This window comes from Lissotriton vulgaris, chromosome 4_1, assembly GCF_964263255.1.
Source record: "Lissotriton vulgaris chromosome 4_1, aLisVul1.2, whole genome shotgun sequence".
NCBI classification, from domain to species: Eukaryota; Metazoa; Chordata; class Amphibia; order Caudata; family Salamandridae; genus Lissotriton; species Lissotriton vulgaris.
In genome coordinates this window covers 726,380,054-726,397,421 of record NC_141691.1, presented here as the reverse complement: position 1 = coordinate 726,397,421, position 17,368 = coordinate 726,380,054, and the positions used below count along the sequence as shown (strand labels likewise).

The 17,368-nt window shown below is 41.0% G+C and overlaps 1 protein-coding gene across 6 annotated transcripts in view; it reads left to right on the top strand.

The window, feature by feature from the left end:
* Positions 1–16,660, top strand: part of RREB1 (ras responsive element binding protein 1) — a 166,066-nt gene extending 149,406 nt beyond the window's left edge. For 4 of the 6 annotated variants that reach the window (XM_086965022.1, XM_086965024.1, XM_086965025.1 and 1 more), the window contains 3 exons: positions 5,803–5,967; positions 12,673–13,410; positions 15,021–16,660. In XM_086965022.1, coding sequence (XP_086821148.1) covers positions 5,803–5,967; positions 12,673–13,410; positions 15,021–15,457 — 1,340 coding nt within the window. In that variant the 3' untranslated portion in view covers positions 15,458–16,660. The remainder of the gene's footprint in view (positions 1–5,802; positions 5,968–12,672; positions 13,411–15,020) is intronic. The other 2 variants (XM_086965026.1, XM_086965027.1) reach the window with 1 other exon arrangement.
* Positions 16,661–17,368: the final 708 nt, after the last annotated feature.

Here is a 17,368-nt window from a genome sequence, read left to right as displayed (position 1 = left end):
AAGTGAAACTTGGCTGAACACCAGTGGCCGCGTGGTGTATAGAGGTCATGACAAACCCGGGGACACAAGGCGCGGCACTACAACCTTGTGCCGCTTAGCCTTGTTTTCAGTGATGGATGGTCTGCGACTTGGTGGTGCAGGCAGCTTTATTTAGAAGCATGTTCAGTTCTATATCCGTCTCTGGCCGGGCGGCTCTGGTATCCCTCTCTCCTCGACTCCTTGGATTTGCTGATTCCATGGGCCTTCATCATGGAGCAACTGCCACCTGAAGCACTCTTCCTGCCTTTAAATCAGCATGCTTTAACGCTTGCACTGCATTTTGCTTATTTTTCTCTCCCTCCTTCTGCCCGTCTGTACATGCCGGCTTTCCTTGTCTGTCCTCCTCTGATTCCACTCCTCGCATCCTCCTCCTGTTTCGCTTGTCTGTTCGGTCTTTCATCCTCTTCAGCCTTTGTTGTTCTTCTGTCCCTCTCTTTGACGGTGATAAGTCACCTTGTCACTCCATTCACACCTGTTTTTAACAGTTCTGTAAAGTCAACTAGAAATGTCAAATGTTGGGCAGTGCCAATCTTTTCTAAACCAAAGCGTGTTGCATCTGAGCAGGGAAGCACTCTTGTCCGGTGGTTCTTAACCTATTGACTACCTTGGACCCACACTTAATTATCACTGGAATCCGGGGACCCCCACAATCATTATTGGACCCGAGAAACCCCGTGAGTCATTATTGAACCCGTGCCTAACTAATTTCGATGCTTTGAACTGAAAAATAATACACAAAAATACATAAACAAGCATTCATCAAATAAGTACACATGATGAAATATTTAATATATAAACTAATATAAAAATACCAAGTCTTAATTGGAAGGTTAGAGTTTTTCTTATTCAGTTTAATGTTTGACACACATACCGTGCTCTCACGAATCCATCTGAAGACATCATTTTTAGCCTCCAGTATCAAATTCCTTCATATTTACAGAACGTTTAAAATGGTATTGTTTACATTTTGCCTCTTAATTTATACACACCTTATTAATCTGTTGATATTACATTTTTTAAGCAGTCATGGAGCCGAGTAGGTATCAGGGACATTAGGATTCCCCGGACCACAGGACAAGAACCTGCTGATCCTGTCAGTAGCACAGAGTGCAATGATGCAAGTACCCAGTGTCAAGGATTTTTGTAATGTATGTTCCTGAGAGCTTGTACCCACTTGTAACCTCGTTAGACTTATCGCTGACGTGTTGCATTATGTCTTTCTGTCCTATTTGAGTGCTCATTTATCAAACTCACTAGCAGAATAGATCCTTTTGCTTGCAAAAGAGGCTACAAAACTGGAGGAGGGCTTCCTAAAACTTTGAGTTCGTCTGCTGGGTAACAGCCAAACTGCTAAATGCAGTTGTCACCCGTCGTCATAGATCGAGTAGGTCCCTTCTATTCTCCATCCACCCAATCTGAACGTGAGGTCCTCACCCCATGACCTTATGTTGCTCAAACACCTGCAACTCTCTTTGCTGGAACTTTGCACTACTCTCAGGATTCACGAGCACTTGTATTCTTACTTTTTCTCGCTGCAGAAAGCGATATCCGCATGTTTTGGCCTAGTATTTTGCCTACTGCTCGCAAACAGATCTGCGAAAAAAGCAACTGCCCCAGGATTCGCAGCCGCTTACCGCAGATAACAACAAGCATTAGCAAAGCCAATATGTCTCACCTTTGCCATCTATTGGCTTTACCTATGGTTTTAACCAGTTGCTGAGCATTCTTTAAGCTATTCAGTGTGGCTAAAGTAAAAAAAAAAAAAAACGTTTATGCAACCACCCATCTCATTTTGTAGGCGTGCGCAGCATGTTTGGACAAACCTGCAAAATGATGATGCTTTTTTTTTTTCACAGATCCAAGTTGGATCGCTAACTAAAAAAAATTGCAAAAGTGGTGCTTTAAATGTGTTTTTTTTTTACATTATATGAGGGGAGAGGAAGTAAAGGAGCAGGGGTGAGTAAGACGCAGCAAGGGGTCTATAGCAACCTGGGGAGGTGCGGGCGACACGAAAACAACACATTGTATAGAGGTGTGCAGATGCACAACAGGTAAGGCATTTGAGAGAAGCACATGGGGACAGCTAGCAGCAAAAGAGGTACATGAGGGAGACGGCTTGAAAACACATGCATTTTCTGTGACTGTTTGCTCAAAAAGAAAAAAAAGAAACTTAAAGCATAATCACCAGACATACACTCATGGTAGAGGCAGCACTCCATGAGAGGGACAAACACAAGGTTGACAGTCTGGGACATGAATAGGAAGCAGCCAAAAGAAAGACAAGGAAAGCCTACCAATGCCACTAAAAGCCTCGTAACAGACCGCTCATGCACAGTCTAATAGACTTGACCTAAAAATGAATGGCAACCCCTACGAAAGAGAACAGTTCATCAGTGTCTGCCACTGGCTCTAGTAACAGGATGGGCAGTACCATGCGTATTGAAAATAAGGGCGAATCAGAACACCAGCGAGATTTTCAACCACAATTGGGGCAAGATCAGCAGGCTATTAACCCCTCCCATGCTCATGACGGAGCCGCTCCGTCATGAGCATCGGCTGAGCTGTGCTCATGACGGAGCGGTTCCGTCATGGCCCTGCCGCCGCGCCTGCGCGGCGCGTTCTATTGAGCGGGCGGGGCCATGACGGAACCGCTCCGTCACGAGCACAGCTCAACCGAGGCTTGTGACGGAGCGGCTCCGTCACGAGCATGCGAGCGCCGCTCGGCCCCCCCTCCCCCCTAGCACTGCGGCGGAATTGCCACCGCAGCGAAGGGGTTAAGACCACAGTTCTGTATGTTTACAGAACTCCATCCTACAGTGGGGAGTCAGTTTTGAAGATAATAACGATACCACCTACAAGCTGCTCAGCCCTGTAGTTGCCTTTCTTAATGGCCGGCACTCAAAACTAATATTTATTATAAACTGCTGACCCAAAAGTAAGCTGTGCAACTCGTGCACCCTAGTTAATTATTAGCTACGTTCCCTTGTCCTACTTCCAAACGTTGTTGGGAGAATAACACAATGAAATGATTCTGTATAACTAATACTTTATTGTATTTTGGATAGTTCAAAATTCAACAATCCGTTAAGCAAGTTGGTAACTTTACCTTCTACCATGGAGATGTTTTCTATTGCCTCTTTCCTGACATTGTTCCCAAAGAATGTAATATCTAAAAATCAGTCACAAGAAGATTAATATATATTTTTGTCATTTTTTTAGCTCAGGTTGACAGAATTGTGCCTTCAGCATTTGTAAGGAGAATCTATTACTTAATATACCTTTAATTTGTGTTACACTAAATACCTTTGTTGTGTTTTTTTCCCTGCATATGTTTTTGGCAAACGTGCTTAGGAAAATGCTTTAAAAAAAACTAAAAAAAACCAGGTAGATTAGTCTAAATGCAGTTGGATATGTTAGACAGTTAAATGCACAACTACCAGTTATAATTCTGGAGAAACTATAGCATGCTGCTTTGGAGTACATTTAAGAAGGTGCGGAAGGGCTTTCCAGAGAAGGTGTCAGATGGCTTGTCATGCAATGATGGCGAATATAACTGTTATAGGGGCTTGTGCAAGAGTGTGGAAGAAGAGCATGGAAGGCCCATTTGAATTGCATTACTTGAGGTCTGAAGGTTTGCTGTATCTCCATCTCTGAAGAGAGTCTTCAGAGATACGTCCGGGTTTTTCTGAATTTCAGAAGATGGTCTTTAGTGCACAGGGATAAATAAAGCATGTTCCAGAGGGAGGAAGCATCAAAATCGAATGATCTGCGGCGCAACTTAAAGAGCTTTTCTACCTTCTAGAGTGTTCAGGTCCTGGTCTTTGGGTAGCTAACCTTAGCCGTCTGGTCAGTCATTCTTGCAGTAGCGGATTGATGAGTTAACATGATGCTTGACCATGAATGACCTTGAGCACAATGCTTGGTATCTTGAAATTAATTCTTTGTTTTGTTGTGAGCCTATAAAGAGACATCTGTGCTGGAGTAATGTGCGTAGTGTGCTTGGGACCAGAATAAAGTGGAATGTGTACTTTTTAAATCAGGAAGTTTCCCCATTTATACCGACGCAGTAGTAGTAGTTCTTTTAGTTATTAATACTCTTGTTAAGATTGACTACGTAATGTAACCCATTGGAATATCAAATGCTGCATACCATACCTGAGTATCGTATACGTTCTTTCTAAGACACTTCGTTCTCCATACACAATGACAAATACAGGATCAAAATGGACACACTGCGCACAGCACAGCGCTTCATGAGACATCCTGAATGCGCTCTGGTTTATGAGTCCAATGAGATTCCGTTACATATGGATTTGATAGGAACAACATCATACACTTTGGACCTCTGGAAGAGGCAGGCAGGCTCAAAGGAATCTCATAGAAAATGCTGGCCATCTGCTTCTTTCTTTCCTGTACCAGAGGACATTTATCCCCCACTTCATGACCCAATGTATAACTTTTTTCCTATTAAGGCTGTATTTCTGTTCAAATTGAGGCACTATCTAGATGTCTTGGTTATTTCTTTCTAGTTTGTAACAACGAATTACATTTTGTGTCTCTCCTTGTTCACCATACAGTCACATTAAATTCTTGTCATTCATCTATGGCGCAGTGTTTCATCTATCACACAGTGACTTGATTGTGTGATGTTCAATGCATATTTTGAAATTTTTGGTGGCATCACTTTATTTATGATGTATGGTGCACCATGGCTGAGTCGCTGTGCTAAAGAGCCCTGTTCGCAGAGGACCTATAATATTTTTATTTGCCAAATTTGCAACGGTGTAGGTTGACGAGATTAACCAATATTAGTACCTTGATAAGCAGTTCACACTCAGGGTTTGTAAGTATTTTGACTCACAAATGCAGGACGATTTTTCTTTCTTTGACTCTGCATGTTTTTCTGCATGGATTTGCTTGCACATGGCTTCGTTTGACTCTGCTATAGACGGTCTCTGCATGGACATACCCAACCTTGGGGGAAGGTCAGAAATGTGGTGTACAGATTGCTTGAATCAATCATAACCACTGGCATTGCTCTGGGTGGCATCTAGCCAGTGCTATATAACTTTTCAAATACATTCTATTTCGTTTTTTTATCACTGTGCCAACCAGATAGAGAAAAACTATAACCAAATCTGTCTTTGATCTGCACTCTTTTAGCGAGGATGTGGTCAGACAGGTCGCATTGAACTCTTCCCTTTGGAACAGGACAATGCTGATTTGCACATTTATGGTTCATGTCTGTAAAGCCCAGCCAGTTAAAAAAAGATGAAGTGGAATGCTAAGCAGCACAATGCCAAGAGGTTGTGGTTAATTCAACCTCTTTATCCACCACATTGTTTGTTTTCTTTTATATAAGATTGTAAAACTTTCAGAACGGTTGTCTCAGACTTCTGCAATGGTTGCATTTGGTGGAATAAATCCATGTTCCTCACAGCTGAAATGTCTTTGAGTCAATGTGTCTGAAGTCGCCAGTAAACATCTTTAATTTTTATATTGTCTATCACCATTTATGAAGAACAAGTAAAAATCAAGGAATTAGTTTGAGGTCCCATCGACTCTACTTGCGCCTACCTGCATGCCTTATTGTGTGACATTTCAGTTCTAGTTTTTTTTTTTTAATTCTTTGACGTATCTTTCTGGTGGAATAGTTTCATGGGGAAAGCAATTTAATCACCACGTTTTAGACATTGACCAAGATGTATGTTAAAACAGTTTAACATCAGATAGATAAACATTTTTTTTTTTTTTTTGCTTCAGGTCAGAAGCCCTATCCCTGCGCAAAATGCGAGGCCTACTTTTCTACCAAATCTAACTGCGAACGCCACCTCTTACGCATTCACGGAGTTGCCAACCTCTCCTTAAGAAGAAATGGTCTCCTCCCTCAGTCTAACGAAAGTGATGATGGATCTCAGGATAGCACAGGTAGTTATTTCAGTGTGTTCAGACTATCAGACAACATAATCAGTGAACCTGATGCAGGTTCAACTGCTGGCTTCGCACACCAGAAAACACCTAACGTCTCGTCGCAGAGTTTAGACCTGGTGTAGGTCAATGGCAGTGAGTTGGGTAGTAAATGTGCATGCTGCAGTGTGTAATTACGTTGATGAGGCTCATGATAGGACACTTGTGTTGGCTATAGCTAAATGTTTCATTATGTTCATTATTGTTTACTGTTTGCAATACATGTGCATCTCCCTCAAGCACTCATACACGCACCCTTACATGGCACTATTTGTCCTGCTACACTTAATAGGATGGCTTGGAGGAATGGAAAGGGGGTACTTCTCCCCAGTTCACTCTGTCTTTAAACGGCAACAAAGGAGTGAAGTCTTCTCTGATGCAAAGTTATGTAGCAACAGTCTGTACGAGCAGGGTTTATCGATCTTTATGTTAAGGTTTTCCATGTTGATCTGTCTGACTCTCCTTCCCTCCTATGCTTTTGTCCTCACTTCTTTCCTCCTGCCTTTCCTTCTTGTCACTCCTTTTCGAGGTCCTCCATCTTATGATTTGTCACTCTGTTCCTGGCTCTACACTCTGTGCTTCAAATCTGAGGTCTTTCAGAGAAGAGGCTCGAATGTTGGTCTTTTAAGTAGCTATGCTGAGCAGGACCAAAGCAAGATCATGACATAGTGCCGCCAAAGGTTGGGCCCCACCAGTACTAAACATTTGACAGCATATGGGGTTACACATCCTTCATTCTTATAACTGTTGTTAAGAATTACTTTCATGCTTCGAGATGGTGTTTAGTTGCTTAAGATGAGTCTCAGCATCAGACCTACCACCTTGACTCTTTACTTTTACATAGATTAATTGTAAGTCTGTTTTAAGATATGAGGACCGTTTTCTGGGCACTTATATCCTCCCAGGCACAGTAGGAGGCAGTTATTGTTTGGTTGGAAAGAGCATTCCTGTGTGGCTATGGTGGTTTTTTAGGGGATGTAGTATCTTGTTCTGTGGGCATTATTGCGATATTGTTGAAATTGTTCCGTCTGCATCACTTGTTAAATTTGCAGCTTTCAAATACCCCATGAGCTGCTATTGTGGCTACTCCGAGTTTCCAAACTGTATTCTGCAGCTTGTGCACTAATACAAAGTTACCAAGTTAGTGCCTGTGCTGCAGACTGCATGTGGTTTTGATCGTAATCTGTTTTGCTGTCACTTTGTTAAGCGATACAAGTCCTATTAGGAAAGCTTGTTGGAACGGTTTGTTTTTTGGAATGTACAGACCTGCTCCTATGTTTTTTGCTCAAATGTTATTAGCAGATTGACCATGATTAAGGAGACCATTAGTTTTTGATTGATGTGCATTTGCTATCCAGTGTAACAGTTTTTCAAACTCCGATGATCCTCTCTGGATTCTTGCTTCCACTAGTAACCTTTGTTCGGTATCCTAAATGTAACTTGTATTGAAAACCCCCATCCTGATCCCAAAAGTAAACTATTCGTCGGGCAGTTAAAGCAGCGAAGACCACGACTTACTCATTTGGTGACTGTCGTTAAATCTTTGCTCTGATATAGCAGGATAGTATGTAGCTCAGAAAAGGCGATTTTTCGCATCTGCATAAATCGCATTCAATGGAATTTGGGGTTTGGCCTTCTGTTATGTTTTAAATCTAAATGTTTTTGTTGTTTTTATAAATATTTTGTGTATAGAAAAAAATGTGGCAAAACGTTTTGTGCTTAAGATTTATGTTGAATAACGGAGACCGTTTCACAGCAGCTGAACCTCTCCTTGTGCACCTCTCTTCTATCACCTGCATCTAAGATGTAACCACAAAGCCACCATATTATAAACCGTAAACTTGCATTTATCTTTAATACCCCTCACCCATCAGTCCTAAGACAAGAAAAGAGCACCACTGGTCACTCACACATGATCTGAAAGGTTTCCCACGTGGGCTCCATACAAAAACAACGCTCTCCCGGCAATATACACCCCACGCGCACAGTGTAGCACGCTACCCCTGGGCGCAAGCCACAGAGACAGTAAGCACCAGTTACAATACCAGCAGCTGATGTAAGAAACCGTGTTTTCAGTCTCCTTTAAGCGTGATCACCTCCTCCTTTGCTCATGCATGAGCTGCAAGTTTTTGCTCGGGGGACATTACTTTTTCATCATCTTTATGAGAATCACCTAAGATAAGGTTTCTCTTTATTGGTTATTTCTCCTGAAATCAAGTAATAAAATCTAACATCCACGACGCTTCTGGACATAAATTGTCACTTTTTTATTTGGATTACACATCTCTTCTTGGGAGAAAGCTGCACTCAAAAGATCACTGTACAGATTACACTTGGAAATCTGTTACTGCACACACTTGCTACCAGGGATACTTTAACAGAAAAACATTTTACTAGGCACTTTAAAGGGCAGCCACTCAAGCTGGGCGAAGCACTATTGGAGGGCCTTGAAGACCACAATTGACCATTACTCAGAGGTGTAGCTGTGGTGTCATGGGCCCTAATGCAAGTAAGTAAAATGGGCTCATTGTACCGCAAGTTGCAAAGTAAAATACAGCCTTAATACAGCAGCAGTGGGCTCCTGGTACCTGTGGGCTTGCCGTCACTGTACCTGCTCCAGTATTGATAGCCAAGCCCTTGCATTCACTTACGAACTACAGTGCTTCATGATAGCAGCAGTATTTTTAGTGCATAAGTTGGGTCAGATATAAAGAGTAGAAGTAACATCTCATATCTTTTCGGAACGGGGGAAGGGCCGTGGACGAAGACCGCACTTGTCATACAATTACATAGTACAGTATATCCTGACATCGGCAGTATTTTTTGTGCAAACATCGGTTCAGGTACTTCTGAAGAGCGGAGGGTAAACCACATATTACTATGGTACGGGGAACTAATGGGAAAGGGAAGAGGGCTTATCGGTCAAACTGTCCTGGGCATAACTGCTCATATGTAACGATATAGGAGGCTTTTCTGTGATATTCCAATGATGGTTTGAATTGGGACAACTGAAATCATGTTTGTGAATGCAAGGCTCAGGCAGGAACAAAAGTGGTTTTACAAAACAGTGCATAATTGGGAATATTTTTATGCAGTACTATCTGATTGGCCGGAACTGCTCGGTGTGAAACTAACGAAAATCTTAGCTAAAGAAACTGGTTCTAACTAATCACTTTCATAAAATTATTGAACACATTTTTCTTCAAGAATGGCTGTCCCTGGATTGACGAAACAATCCTGGTGAAAGTCTTCCTTGGAGAAAAATGATTTTCTTCTGTTTAGTTTGTTTTACCATGTTTTAAAGGGAGGGCTCCCCAATTAACCTCGAAACACCCCCATCCCCTCCCCACATTCCTACAACTTTTTCCTTCTTACCTTAACTAAGTTCTTTGCTTCTTTTTTCTCTGTGTCCTCATCTCTTGTACTATTGGGACAAGGTAGACATAAAATAAAGATTAATGCACCACCACTCTACTTTTTATTGTTTATTACTAAAATTAATTTTGTATTCGGAATTGTAATAAGCATTTTTCCCTGGACCTGTGATTCAATCCTAAGCATGGTGTACTTTCCCCACAAAAACATTCTATTTCTGTGTAAAAGTAATCAATAATTGTAGCAGTTCTCAGAAATGAAGTTTCATCATCCTGATTTTGTCACGCTGACTTTGTTTATTTTGGAATTTGCCAAAACAGTATCACACGAACACCCCCCAAGAACCCTTCTTTTATGTACAACGCAAAACTAATACAACAAACCATTTTCTGTTTTCTCTTGTCATCTAAAAATGCTTATACTCTTGAAATTCAGAGAGTTGAATATTACAGACTGTGTGACCCTTTTTGCTTCTCCCTTTCTTAGCATCCCCCAATAACACATGGTTCCTGTGTTTTTAACTTGTTACCCTTTATCTTTTGCTTCTTTGCATCTCGCTTTGTCTCCTATTGTCATTCCTACCTCAGTTTTCATTGCATCTTTATCTATTCAATTGTTCAGTGCTCCCCATGGCGAGTTGCTTCTTTGTGTCGGTTTGTTTGACTTTTCACTGGCCTCCAGAATTCATTTTTAATTGTCATGAAGGTGTTCATGCCATGTGGCTGTTCTGACCTACGTTGAAGCTCATGGCCAAAGAAGTGACTTCTATAGGGACTGTCGTTTCCCTTGCTGATCATCTCTTTTCTAGTCTAGAAGAGGATGGACAGACAGCATCTTGCTGCTAAGTCAGCTATTCTTGCTCGGTTTCCTTGGATATATTCCATTGTATTTTTCTGGAGCATCTTTATTTTTCTTTAGGATTTGCTTTAACAAACATGGTCATCCGCAGTGCATTAAAGTGATGCTCGATTGCTAAAGGATCTGATGAGCATCAGAGACATACAGTGCACATTGAGAAGTGCTACAGAATCTTCAAGATGGCATTTCTGTTATTAAAGCAGAGATATGCACAGGAATACCACTCAAAAGTTCCAATAAATTCCCCTTGAGGCGTTAAGCCTTATTAACATCAATTTCTCACCAATCCCCGGCATCCTCTACAAATTTCTTCTATGCAACTAGGCACTGGGTATGGTGATCCAATGACTCTTTTTGGCGCTTGATCCACTCCAGTCTGTCATTGACTACTGTCAGAATTTCGGTTAAGTAGTGGCTGGTGTCTTTTCATGAACTAGCTTCATATCGCTGATATATTGCTGCTGGGTAATTTACTAATGGTTTTGATCTATCATCTGTGAAGTGGGCCAATTTAGGTAATCTGTTTACAGTGAATGAATTGAACATGTGCTTTGCGGATCAAGGACTGAAGCCTTGGCAAAGAGGGCCACCCAGAGTAGGGGGACTAGATGATGTTGAGGGGTGATTAGCCTTTAGATGTTTTGTGTTATTGTGGAGGCTTCTGAAGAGCTTTTTAAAACTATTCCTTAGTTAAACGCTGTTGACATACACATAAAAGAAATTTATTCAATCTAAGACAGGAGATTAGTTGAGATGGTTTTCTTCTAATATCTGGATTTCGTTTCTGGTGGGGTTACGGAATATCACTGTGCTTTATAACATGAAATTTCATGCTACTGTTATTGTTTTTGGAAGTTCCAGTTTACAGTTAATTGCTCAACGTTGACAGTAAAATGAGTTGTCCGCATATTGATTTCACATGTAGCTTGTGTCACATACATTGGTAGGGTTTTGTCACTCTTTTGCTGGAAAATTGAGAGTTCTAATATTCCCACATGCTTATCTTTTATTATTTTCATATGAATGATTTGCAGAGATTATGCATTCAGCATCACTTAGTATTACCATGTCAAACGCGCTGCTCTAAATAGAAATATTGTGCGAGGTGTTACAAGGCCATTAGAAGTTTGCAGAAAATCACCAGGGGCTTTAATGATCTCAAGAACAGGATTGTGTGACGGGTTCCCAGAGCCCACAGAATACGGGGATTTACAGTCTTTGCATGTGTAGGATATTTTTAATATAAATTACCCTAGTTTGGGCTCCAAACGTTTAATTCTTTTGCCACCAAAATGTCACTCATGCCATCCAAATATCAATGGTTTGGCAGTAAATCATCAGAGCTTTACGTGCACTTAAACCTTTCTGTAAATGGGTTTTGCTATTAAGGCTGCCCTCTCCTTTTAACACACTCTGCTAAAAACGTTTTTTAACACCGTAAAGCTCCATTTACTCCATGAAGTAATAGATTACGGTTGCCCTTTTTTGGGTACTGTACTCGGGACTCTTGACCAAGGCTCCATAAAGAAGGGCACTAGATGAACGTACAAAATTTGTCTTTTTAGAACACACTTTGAATATGTTGGGTTTTAATGCAATTGACCGTTTGATGTATTTAAAAAGAGTATAGTTAATTTGAGTATTTTTAATGATCTGTTGTTTACACTTCCCCTCGCTAGTATTTTACAACACAGCTCCTTGAAGACACGTAGGCTATAAGTGGTTTTGGGGACCGTGCTCATCTTTCACCTACTAAACAAAGGAAATAACCAGAGGTGAAATACTAATTTATGTAGATGTTTAGCTGCATTTATCAAACTTTGAAAAGTGGCTTGTTCAACAATATTTATAGGATTCTTTAAGATGGCATTAGATAGTCTGCCAAAGGATTTCATGATACAAAGCAGGGCAGTTCAAAGTAATTCATTGCTATTGAAAAAGAACATTTAGAGTTGCTTCCCTTCCCCAAACTTTTAGGGTAGCTTTGAATCCTCCCCAACCACATCTCTCATTGACAGTACTTGCTGCCATGAAACTCCAAGCAAGGTTTCCTGCAAGACTCCTCAGTATAAATGAGTCAAGAGGCTGCATCCCCTCAACCTACTGCAGAATACCTAATGTAGGGTGTGGCTGGGGCAGTCATCCGACTAATACAGACTTTTTTCAGAGTGCTATTCAGAGTCGTCATGCAGGAAGTTGCTCCTGGTTGTACATGGCTGTGGGAGGAAACCCTTAGCAAAGACTCATTAAACACCACATGGTGATTGGTGGAGGGAAGCACCTACTAGCTGTACAACAGTTTTCAGTGCTGTCCCCCTCCGAGTGGAAACCTTGAGAACACATAGTGAAATTAAGGATTTTCAGCCTAAATCTTGTCTCTTTGTTTTTGGTATATTGTGACCAATTGAAACGGCTTCTCTTTTTTGCATACAGACAGCCACTCTGATGCGGAGGGCCTTCCTCCTGGGAATGATCTACTGGACTTGACATGCACTGACGACAATCAACCAGAAGTGCCAGAGCTGTTGGCAAGCCAGTCAAGGCTCAACAGGAACTCTCCTGACAGAGGCAAGGATGGCACAATAGAGCAGATGGATGATTGCAAAGATGAAGCAGAGGAAGACTCAGTCAGCAACAAAAGTCTTGACTTCAATTTTGCCAGCAAGCTGATGGACTTCAAACTGGCTGGTAACCACCAAAGTGCACGGAGCGTCACTCAGAAAGAGAAGAAAAATATTTGTGAATTCTGTGGCAAGTGCTTCAAATTTGCTGCTACCCTTGGTCGACACAAAAAGGTGCACTTGAGTGACAGCAAAAAGGATGGAAAGAGTAGTGAGGACGAAGACAAAAGTGTGCAGACTTATGCACCCCTGGACGATGGGAGCACTAGTCAAGTTAAGCCAGAAGAAGCAAGCCCTTTAGACCTGAAGGTGGAAGAGTTGTCAGGGGACTGTGAGCCAACCGTGAAGGAGAACGAGGAAAGTGAAAACTTTTCAGACGGGGAGAGCTCAGAGCGACGAACGTCTGAAAAGAGTGATGACGATAAAGAGCTAAAGTCGAATGGTGCAAAGGGGACCATGAAGACAGACAAAAGGAAGAAAATATGCACTGTGTGCAACAAGCGCTTCTGGTCTCTGCAGGATCTGACACGGCACATGCGCTCACATACAGGTAACAAGAAAAAGCCCAGGACAAAGGGGGGAGTTTAACATTTGTTATTTTTTAATGCAGTCACGTGGTTATTATCAATTGCGCAGTAAGACTTGTCTGCTGTAGCAGAGGAAGTTTTAAATAGTGTTTTTTTTATTGTGGTCTGTTTATTTGATGGGATTAATTAGGTTGTAAAGTGAAAAGCGCTCATGTTTATTCCGAATGTTTTCAGGTCATGCTTTATACACGCAACATCTCTCTAGATCATTCTATATAGTGCACTCCTTCCACAAAAAAACAAAAATGAATGTGCAAATGGCAATTCAGTCTTTTGTCTGAGCACTGTTTCCAAATGGAATTAAATTACCATTAGATGCTAACCTAAAACTATAGTATTCCAGACATGCAGTTTATTAGCTTCTACAGGCTTCAGGGTTAGGGAGGCAAGATGCACCCTATTCTTGTTCGCTCTTTACTTATTTTATTTATGTACTGTATCTGTGCACAAAACTGGCATGTCAATCAAACATGTCACTTCACTGAACCAGGAAGGGGGAAACAGATGTGTTTTGACTGCTTTCCTATAATGAATTACGTTGAATTTCATTTAGACTTCTGGAAGCAAGATTTAAGATCTAGCCTAAAACCAAGAATCTTTGACTGCCTCTCCATCTGAAGCGGGTGTTTGGAATTGTCGGCATACCCTGGTTGCCTTACCTCAATGTCCTTACCGAAATAGCGGGAGACCTTCGCCCGCAAATATGGCGAAGCTGTTCTATGAATAAATGTTTTAAACTTTGCAGCTTATACCAAATAATTTTCAATTGAGAGCCAGTGCTGCGACCTGTTGGACTCATCTTGAGAACTAAACGTACTGCACTGTTCTGGGCCTGCTGTATAATGAGGACATCGTCCTAACAGTGTATTGGCATAATGTGGTTTCCATAGTTTAGTTAATCATTTTCACTGCAACTTATTATCTAGTCTGTCCTAGATCGCCAGCAAAGGAACCCAATGAGCTTGTGCTAAAGAAAGTGTGAGAAAATTAAGAAAAAAGGTCAAGCAGAAGTCAAAACTGTCAGACCGAACAAAAGACAAAGTACTTAAAATAAATGGAAATCAAACAAATGAAAACATATTTGCATATAAATAAATGTTTGAGAAAATACTTTTTTTTATCACAGCCAACTTTTCTAGTACAGTTTCTTTCAGATTGTATAATGTGTAAGGCTCTGGAGATGATATATTTTAGTAGTGGAGCAATTTGCACTAGATGCTTATTCGTAGAGTTGCTTATGCCATTGTGCACAAACGAGCAGCCATCAGCGATTTAGTGACATCGAATCTTTTCTTCTTGTCCACAATTTGAGGTTCTGGGCTCTTAAGTTGTAGGTAATTTGTTAAAAAATAAAATACTCAATAGATACGATGTCTGTAATTCTTTTTGTGGTGCATTTGCTCTCATGTGCTTTGCTAATGGATTCAAACTTGAGCTTCCTTAAAAACGTCCTTTAAAAATATTCTTGCTGAGTGGTTTTAGTGCTAAACAAAAGCAAGTCACTGAAGCTTTTATCAGGGTTTTTTGCGTGATAAAGCTTGTAAAATGATTAATTCTTAATATCTTTTTATAGGTGAAAGACCATACAAGTGTCAGACTTGTGAACGGACCTTCACTTTGAAACACAGCCTGGTGCGCCATCAACGTATTCACCAGAAACTAACAGATCCAAAGAGCCACGATAAAGAGGATGGCCTTTCTCGATTTGAGGAAGACAGCGAAAACGAGTCTATCCAGAGTGGGACAAACCCCATCTCCGAGAGTGAGTGTGACTCCATCCCCAGCCTTAGTAACTATTCAACAACTGAAAGAAGTCAAACGGAGAACGCAACAGACTCCTCATGTACACAGGAGAAAGCAGACACTCAAACAAGTAGCAAAGAGGCCAACATGGGCACTGACCGGCAGAGAGTGTTTGCGGCGGACATCACAAAAGACAAAGCAGCATGGGGGAAGCTTGGCTCAAAAGAGGCAGCGGAGTTCCATTCTGGGATAGCTAGTGATGCGTGAGAAATCTCCTGTTAATCACATTGTCGCCTTTGCAGACAGGGCTTCCGAACAATGGGGAGCTGATTGAACCTGCATGAAATCAGTATTCTCCACAGCAAATCCTAAAATGGGGCACAAGACCAGAGACCAAGGTGCTTGGGAGATCCCATTTTGCAATCAATTTCCTTGGCTGTTGGAGAGTATAGCAGATTAGAGGCTGTGCCACAACCTTTCAGTATAATAATGCAAGAGACTATGATTTTTCTCAGTGCCTTACTACTTTATTAAATCTTTTGGTATCCTACTTTTTGGGAGGAGAAATGATTTTTTTAAAAGAGAAGCAATATTTTAATGGGTTTAGTAGAGACGAACGTTTTGTTTAAGCATTAAAATGTTCATCTTGTGTCGGTATGCGGACGCTTGTTTATGTACATATGTTCTAGTCACTTTTGGTTTTTCAAGCTGGGAACCGGAAAAAATAGCCCTTGAATACAACCGCCAATAACTGGAAGTAAACTATATAAATTTTAATGCCAGAAAGATACACAAAAGAGGGCATCATTTCTCTGTAAGTGCTTTTGGTTCGCTGTGCAATAGAACACTCGTCCAGTTCCTGGTATTAAAGATGTGGTTTATGTGCAGTAATTGTGCAAAACTGGCCAATGCCAAAAACCAGGAAAAACAATTGCTGAACGCTGTTGTGCTCTCGAGATGCTGTTTTTGGTCGCAGTGGACTGTGAGCAGATTTCGCTTACAGCAATGATGCTAGCCTTTATGCTGGACAGTAGTTCAGTGTGCTTGAATTCATCAGTTCTTGTCTCTGGAGTCAGCAACAGCAATCTGTTGGCAATATTTGCCTTTCAGATCCTCTGCGTTTGGCCCTCCAATCCCAGATTGTAACTGTCATCTTCACTTTTAGAAGGGCTCTCGTCCTGCAGTACTTCTGCTGGTAAACCTGGTCATCAGCATGGTCGGGCACTCCTATAGTTGACAGGGGACAAGTGTTATCTGCCGCCACCAATCTCGTCCTCAAAAATGCACAAGGAGGATACAGGAGGTGCTGCACAAAAAGAGCTTTGACCTGCATACCGGTGGACTTGTTTCAGCAAATTAAAAAAAATCAGTCTTCCATTTCAAAGGAAAACAGTATGCCTTATCCTCTTGCTGACACAGTTGTTAAGCAGGAACGTACTACTGGTAATAAAATACAAGTATGAATGAAAATAGAACTTTCTTCCTAACATTTTGGGGACAGGTGCTTATATTGGTGAACATGTAATTTTATATAAGTGCGCACGTATGTGTATATGTGTATAATATATATAAATATATATTTATATATACATATATAAAAGCATACATGTATGTATATTCAGAGTGCTGTTTTAAGGAATGCGTCCTACTGTAGTTATACATTTTAGTTTAATTTGTTTTCTTCTGTATCTTGTAAGAGGTTGAACATGATATTTGGAGCCATAGATGGTTGAGTTCTTTGTGTGCTTGGTAACCATCTTGACTGAGACAGTTGCCCACAAACAAAAACCAAATTCACGCACAGGCTGGCATAGGCCCTTGTGAGTTTTGTAAGTATTCATCTGAATATGGGTAGCATCAGAAATCTCAGCAGCATTTTTCTGCGACCTTTCACGTTAATTTTAAAATTGAATAAACCTTTTATTTGAGGAAAACAAAATATGTGCAGATTAAAAAAATATTAGATATGCGTGACTGTAATTTGGCTAATGTGAACTACTCAAAACTATTTTGAATGGCGAGCAAATCTGAGGGATCGAAAGGTAGCAAAAGTGACACCTTTCGAACCCTACTATTAGCTCTCGAAACCATGTTCTATTCATGCATCCCGTGATTTGTTTTTCATGTATCCACACTGCCCGATTATGTGGAAGGGAAGCCATTTCTAAAGTAAATGCT